Raw genomic sequence first — 7,641 nt, forward strand, 5'->3', positions numbered from 1 at the left:
GATCAATTTCAGGGCCTCTCACATTACCTAACTACTGTTTCTAGGCAGCCGGGACCGACGTTTAACGTGTCCAACGGGAATGGCCCAAGATATCTTGCCCGGCCCGGGATTCAAACCCGTAATTAGTGTGGACTTATGTGTTTTTTGAGTTTTCAATGTTTTAATGACGAAATCTATCCTGCACAAGCTGGTCATGGATTGATGGAGAATTGAATTGAAAACCCAGGCCTGAATGATAATGCCAGCATAAAAAACAGATAAAAAAAATATTCAATCTAAAATCCTCTCAATCATCTTGAACTCTTGGATCTAATTGCTCCACAGTGGGCCAGTCCATGATTGTTTGATAAAACTCCATGTGTTCATGGGGAATGTACGGTAGAAGATCCCTGACATCATTGAGTTTGGCCCTCTTGATTGGAACCTTACCGTCTTGATAAGCTGCGGCTGGTGGCAAAGTTGGCTTCAGGTTTGCATCCTTTCACATTGAAAGAGTGACTAACCATACTGTCAATTGTTTTCATGGCCTATATTGTACCACATTTATCTTCATTGTAACTCAATTGTTTATAGCTGCTTATTTCAAATTGGATTTTGGCACGGATTTTTTTAGTGTTTCCTGGGAGATGCAACTTTTTTATAGTAGGTTGGCCACAAAGCTTTAAAATTCAAAATATCCTCACTTTCAACATCCTTCACAATAAACTTTTGGTTGTCACCAGACTTGGTGATGCTATTTTCTATTAGATCTCGAATTTCACCAACGATATAAATTCTGTCAAACTTTTTTACATGGCGTTTAATGGTGGCAAAATCCCTATCACAAGGCAGAAAAGAATGCCCCCTTTCAGGAAAGTACATGGTGACTTTTTTAAAGCCACCTTTGGTTCTTGCTGTTTTCTTCACGTTTCTTTTCCACTCTGACTCTTGCCTTTTCCTCTTCCTTCCAACAACAACGTTGGATTTATCATTGTCTTCCTCGCTACTACTCATAATGGCTAAAAAATAACAATTATCTAAGAAAAATATGAAAAGTTTGATTTTAAAAAAACTTTTTTTTGGACCAGACCACAATAATCACAAAGATTACAAAGAGTATAACCTCAAAACAAAACGTGAATAAATATAATGGAAGTAGAACAGAATAGCAGCTGACTATTATTCAATCAGCTGCTGAGCAGAAATTTTATTACTGTTCTAACATTGAATGTTAGAAGTTGGCTGCTGATTTGACAACATTAGAGCAGTCAGACTGAATTCCTTCTTGCCTAGAACTATGAAGCCACCATCTAAAACCATAATTCCATCCTTAACTCAATTTGGTATTTTTGATGACTGAAGCCCTTTTTGCATGAATCAATACATTTGTGAAAATAGATTTTATATTGGTTACAATATTTTTGTAGATAGGTAAGTCAAATCCTAGAGAAAAGATAACATAAAGCTGTGATGTGCATAATGAGTTTGTCAAGCTCTAATAAAATGTATAAGGAGGAAAAATAAACATTTTATTAACTTGTGTAAACGAAGCTTAAGTTGTATCAGATGTCTGGTCAAATTCTATGTTTTAAGGAACTCATTAATACTTATTCATTTCAAAAAGTGAAGTGTCGTTCATTTGAAAAATTCCTGTTTTCCGTGTAGTGGGAGAAAAATATTTTTCGCCACACTGCACAGAAAGCAGCTGTTTTCCAGTCCCTACGTAGATCTGAAAGACCTTGTTTGCAGACGACGTCAGAAAAGGGTTTCTTTTCCGGTCTAGGCCAGAAAGTTGTCTCTTTCCAGCCGCTTATGGCTGGAACAACGCGCTAATTATTATAATAAGTCATCCGCTAGATCGGGCGAGTGTCCACTTTCATAATAAGCTGAAGTCGCCATGATTTTAGTTCCAGTTTCGAATCAACTAATTCGCTTCGCAACCATTTTATTCAATTATTTATTGTTGATTAGTGCATTCCGAATTTTCAAAAATGCTTGAAGATGACTGTGGTATTCCAAGTGAAATTTTAAAAGAATCTGAAATCCTGACTGCAATCTTCTACCACTAAAATCAAGAGATAGGTACGATAGCTTAACGAGTATTCTTTATTTTGTATTCTTTATTTATTTTGTCAGCAATACCTGTAGTGTGGCGAAAAATCGTTCGCACCACGGGCAAAAATGTTTTTCCAGCTCTCAATCTTTTTCTAGTCCTCGGCCTACGGCCTCGGACTTGAAACCGATTTCGAGCTGGAAAAATCTCATTTTCTGCTCTAGGTGCGAAAATATACTATTTCGGACTCAGGGGACCTTGAAAAGTATAGAAATTTAGAAATTGGGGTACCTTATTTTTTTCGCAAAGCAATACTTTCCTTTCCTATGGTAATAGGGCAAGGAATGTAAACTTCTTACCTATGGTAATAGGGCAAGGAAAAAACTTTCCTTACCTATGGTAATAGGGCAAGGAAAGTAAAAATGGGGTTTCTATTTATAGATTATTTTTTTCTTGAAAATAAACTCAAGAAGATGGTGACATTCATTTAAAAATGAGCGCGCAGCTTTCAACCGGGAACATGAGCACAGCCATCATGCGTGATTTCGTAAGATTTATTGATACAGTAGTTTTCTACTTTGTAAATAAACTATAAAAATGATAAAAATCATTCTTCAATTGAATAAAGTCATATAAAAGACTTTCTGCAGAAAATTGTCAAAAATGAATTTGCTTTAATTTTACACAATGGTTGAGATGCATGGTTGGTACACTGCTTTTAACCCTACTCCCAAATTTGCCATTTTGCAATCCAGAATCCACCATCGTTGGCATTCTTGGCAAGCCAAAACTAAGTTTGTTTTGCCGAAATTTTTTCAAAATTAAATTTTGGTGTTGCAGTATTTAATTGTTGTCGACAATTTGAAAGAATCTTCAGGTATGAAATTTCTATTTTACACAGTTTTATTGTTTGTATTTTTAGATCCAAGAATGGTCTAGGCATTGTAGGAGCATTTCATTTTGTTCTTTGTGTAGCATTATTTTCAGGTATAGCAACACGTGTTATTTTTTTAAGAGTTTGTTTTTTAACTTTAAAAACTAATAAAATTCTTTGCTCAAAACTATATTATTTAATCTCAATTTTTATTCATCTTCTAAACGTAATCTTCTCAACTACCGATACCGGTGAGTTGAACTTGAAAAGTTTGTTGACCATTTTAAAAAGCTAATCTAAAACCTGATGATTGAGACTTGATTTTTTAAAGAATTAGGCCTAAGCCTAAAACTATATCAAAAATATAAATTTCTTTAAAAAAATTTCTTTACTTTTTACATTAAATTTATTTTTGTTTTGCATGTTATCAATATATCACAAATTGATAAAACGAGTTACTACTTACAGGATAGAACACCAACTGTGTGATTACTTGATACAACATGTTTCCAAGTATCTGTTATCTTCTTCCATAGTAGTCTTCTTCTTTATAGTAGAGATCATAGTTTCTTGCTAGGCCTAATCTATAAAATTATCTAATCTTCATCTATCTTGCTTGATTTTCCTTTCTACTAAATTTGAAAATTATTCAACTTATACTTTCTAATTAGGGGTCAATTTGAACAGCTCAGTACTACTGTTGTTCCTTTCCCAATAATTCATGTTGAGAATGATATTGTAACCTGTAACAATGTATAAATAAATGTATAAATGTACATTAATGCTTCAAAATAAATTATTGTCATGTACACTAAGAAAAATTTGTTGATTTAAATAATGTTAAGCTAGTTTAAAAAATATATAGCTTATTAAAAACGTTAGCTTATGCAAATTTATTATACGGTACTGTGTAAGAAATGTTTTGGGATAATTGGACTATTCAAAAGTATGGCTCTCAATTTACTTCATTACAACCGACATAATATTCATAAAATTGATCTTATTGTTACAGTTGTCTTTTATTGAAACACATTCATACAGTGAATAACTAAATCAAAAGTATAATTAAATTTATTATACCGTAAACTATGAAACCATACAAAAACATAAATAAATGTCGTATATAAATAAAATATAAATCTGAGTACCCTATTTAAATTCAAAAGTACCCTTGAGAGAAAATAAAAGGCATGTTACATCACATATCCAACAATAATTCATTCCTGTTACAAGGAAATTTTTTAACAAGATAAGTTTTTATATTACTTTTAAAACATTTTAAATCGTCAACTTAAATACTATTTGGCAAGTAATTATAAAGTCTTGTACCGAACTCACTATATAGGAATAATTATTTAATTCAGTCTGAGTGAAGAAGCATTTCTTGTATGATGGCTATGAACAGAGCTATTCAAAGCAAAACTGGCTAAGTTTTTCTTAATGTATAATAAACATTCCAGTGCATGAATAGCATAAATTCTAAAAATTTGATGATGCTTGAAAAATGGTTTGCAATGAACACGACTAGGATCACCTTCAATAATTCTAACGGCTCGCATTTTGTATTGTAACATTTGTATTATTTCCCCACGCAAGAATACCATAAGTTGAATGACTATGCACATGAGCAAAATAAACAGTTTTAAACACATAAGAGTTTACAATTAATTTCAAACGATTGAGTAGAAATATACCTCTTGAAAGCCAGCCATGCCAACAAATTTATTTGTGACTCCCACTTGAGATTATTTTGAATAACTATGCCTAAAAATTTTAAACTATGTGTATTAGAATTAAAACCAAACTTCAATTAAGAGGACTAGAAACAAATTTTTACATAATATAAGCCTATTGAGTTACATAAATTTACCTTCTAAAATTAGTTTTTAAATAATCTAACGAAAAATAGAAAACTCAACAAAATTGTAGATAAAAATAATAACCAGAACATTTCAAATTCGGTAAGATATAATCCATGAGATTTAGAGGATAGATTCTTCATGGTATTTATTGTTGATCTAGTAAAACAAAATGTTCTGAAAATATTAATTTTTAAGATAGTTGTTCAATTTACTAAAAATAACTTTTTGTTGTTATTTTTGGTAAATTGAATAACTTTTTCAAAAATTGATATTTTCAGAAAATTTTGTTTTACTAGATCAACAATAAATACCATGAAGAATCTATCCTCTAAATCTCATGATTTATATCTTACCGAATTTGAAATGTTCTGTCCCTAAAACTCAAACTTCAGGCGCTCATATCTCAAAAAGTAATGATCGGAAAAAAATGTTTTCCTGAGAAAACTTTTTCATTTTGATAGCTTTATGAAAATATCACGAGTAGAAAGTTTATTTTTAGCCTTTGCACAGCCTTGGAGTTTTCTTTTAATAATAATATTCATAGATTAGCATTTTCATAAATGCAATTCTCAATAATTTCAATCTGTTGAATGGAATCGTAAATTTTTTGAAGTATTCGAACATTACCTTACCTCATATTTTTTAGTTTGATAGCAAGTAACTCAACATTCCCATTTTCAGTCGAGATGTCAGACTGGGAAGACGAAGCTCCTACGCCTGCGCCAAGCACCACATCGTTCCAATCCAATCAAAATCAAGTAAGTCTCACTCTTCAATTGTAATTTCTATTGCTAAGATTCTTTGTATCATCTTATGTAAGCCTATATCTTCATTTCGTGTACTGAGTTGAATTTTGTTTATATTATGTTACTGGTATTGCACAGCTTTAAAAGCAATAAATCATAATAGAATACATTTTTATTGCACTTGCTCAAACATTTTAGAAACTAACAATTTTATGAACCCAGTAAAAGTAATGATTCGAATCAAAATATTTTGGATAAGAAAGGAACTCAGCTATGTAGGAATTCAACTCATGCAATATATATATATTTAGGATTCAAAAGTGGGCAGTTAGAGTGATGGTGGGTGAATCTATTAAAGCAAGTTGTAGAGGTTATTTCAAAGAGTTGAAGATTCTCCCACTACCAGGTGTATATATTTTGGAGGCTCTTTGTTCTATTGATAAGAATAAAGATAGGTTCAATACAGGAGAGTTGTTCCACGCATACAACACCAGATATAGACAAAACCTCAGAGATGACATTCATCGAACTGGTATGTATGAGAGGGGGGTAAAGAGTGCAGGAATTCGGCTTTATAATTCATTGCCAACACGCGTAAAGGCTATTACAGGTGAAAAGTTCAGAATTAAGGTGAGGGAGGAGTTGCTGCAGGTTTGTCCTTATTCCAGTGAAGAATTCTTTTTGTATTATGGAATGCAAAGATTGACGACTTAGATTATAATTGACAAATCCTTATACCCCTTTCATAGGTGGTCAGTGGGATGAAAAAAAAATGAAAAAAGTTGGTAGATGAGACCTGAATCACATGTTGATACACCTTGAGCCAGCAGTCAATCTAATGTCTAGCATCATTTTTCAAATGGGGATTTGCAGACTCCTCACTATGTGACTGTGGGGCGATGGAGCAGACAGTGTACTACGTCATATTTGAATTTGAGAGACGTGCCTACCAGGGTGAGGCTAACGACTTCACTGTAGCCAGTCCCCAGGCAATACAGTACATTTCAACCCTTGACGTGCACTTATAGTGTGAAATTTTATTAATTTTGACAAAAATGTTATTCGCTAAATAAATAAATAAGCTATTTTTACTTTGACTAAAGTAAATCACATTTGAGCGTTGATGTGTTTCTCAGAAAAACAGAAAGCTATCTCAGATGAACTCAGTTCGCATATAAACAATTTTAAATAAATGTGATGATTTTGTTGCAGAGTTATGGTGGTGTTAGTACTGGTAAAGGACGAGGTTTTACGCCGGTGACCGACCTAGACGATGACAATTCAGGAGGGGGAAGGAGTTACAATGGAAGAGGCAGGGACAACGGCTTCCGCGGAGGTCGTGGCGGTGGTGGTAGGGGTGGAGGCCGAGGGGGGCGGTACGATAGCGAGAACGGGGGTGGCGGAGGTGGTTACAACAACTACGATGATGAAGACAGAGGTGGCTTTGGGGGAGGCAGAGGGGGACGTGGTGGCCGTGGAGGCGGTGGTCGCCGCTACGATGGCGAGGATGGAGGCGGCGGCGGAAGGCGGAACTATGAGAACGGGGTGGCTACGGAGGCGGTGGCGACGATACGAAAGCAGACGGGGAGGTGGTTACGGGGGCGGGAGAGGCGGACGTGGTGGCCGTGGAGGCGGTGGCTATGGGGGTGGCGACGATGATGATGACAGCAGAGGTGGTGGATACGGGGCGGCAGAGGAGGACGTGGTGGCCGTGGAGGCGGTGGCTATGGAGGCGGCGACGATGATGACAGCAGAGGTGGATACGGAGGCGGCAGAGGTGCCGTGGAGGCGGATTTGGCGGCCGTGGAGGCGGTGGCTACGGTGGCGGTGACGATGATGATGACAGCAGAGGTGGATTCGGAGGTGGTAGAGGCGGACGTGGTGGTGGCCGTGGAGGCGGATTTGGCGGCGGTAGTGGTGGCTTCGGAGGCGGCGGCGAAAACGGTGGTAAGATTCATCTCAATTATTCATGCTCGACTCTACTATCAAAGTTGAAATTGAATATATATTGTATAGTACAGTAATGATAGAACTAGGAAAACTTCATTCAATATACTATTGAATACGTATCAATAAATACTGTCTAACAACAGTGAAATTGCCGGAAGTCAAAAACTACCCAGCCAG

General features: G+C 35.5%; 1 protein-coding gene across 2 annotated transcripts; it reads left to right on the forward strand.

Moving 5' to 3' along the window:
* Nucleotides 1-2,751: 2,751 nt before the first annotated feature.
* Nucleotides 2,752-7,582, forward strand: LOC120349794 (probable H/ACA ribonucleoprotein complex subunit 1-like protein). 2 transcript variants are annotated; one of them, XM_039420522.1, is made up of 4 exons: nt 2,752-2,909; nt 5,450-5,526; nt 6,727-7,291; nt 7,387-7,582. In XM_039420522.1, the coding sequence occupies exons 3-4, from the start codon at nt 6,788-6,790 to the stop codon at nt 7,507-7,509; spliced, it is 627 nt and encodes a 208-aa protein (XP_039276456.1). In that variant the 5' UTR covers nt 2,752-2,909; nt 5,450-5,526; nt 6,727-6,787; the 3' UTR covers nt 7,510-7,582. The 2 variants fall into 2 exon arrangements, with proteins under 2 accessions (XP_039276456.1, XP_039276457.1); XM_039420523.1 differs by lacking the exon at nt 7,387-7,582 and having other exon boundaries at nt 6,727-7,188.
* The last annotated feature ends 59 nt before the right edge of the window (nt 7,583-7,641 follow it).

Source organism: Nilaparvata lugens, chromosome 2 (genome assembly GCF_014356525.2).
Source record: "Nilaparvata lugens isolate BPH chromosome 2, ASM1435652v1, whole genome shotgun sequence".
Taxonomy (NCBI): Eukaryota; Metazoa; Arthropoda; class Insecta; order Hemiptera; family Delphacidae; genus Nilaparvata; species Nilaparvata lugens.

What these genes read in the sequence shown, in the direction of transcription:
- LOC120349794 (XM_039420522.1), top strand. Translation starts at nt 6,788, where the DNA reads ATGACAATTCAGGAGGGGGAAGGAGTTACAATGGAAGAGGCAGGGACA. An exon ending in TGGATACGGAGGCGGCAGAG is followed by an intron (nt 7,292 to 7,386) that starts GTGCCGTGGAGG and finishes GAGGTGGTAGAG; the next exon opens with GCGGACGTGGTGGTGGCCGT.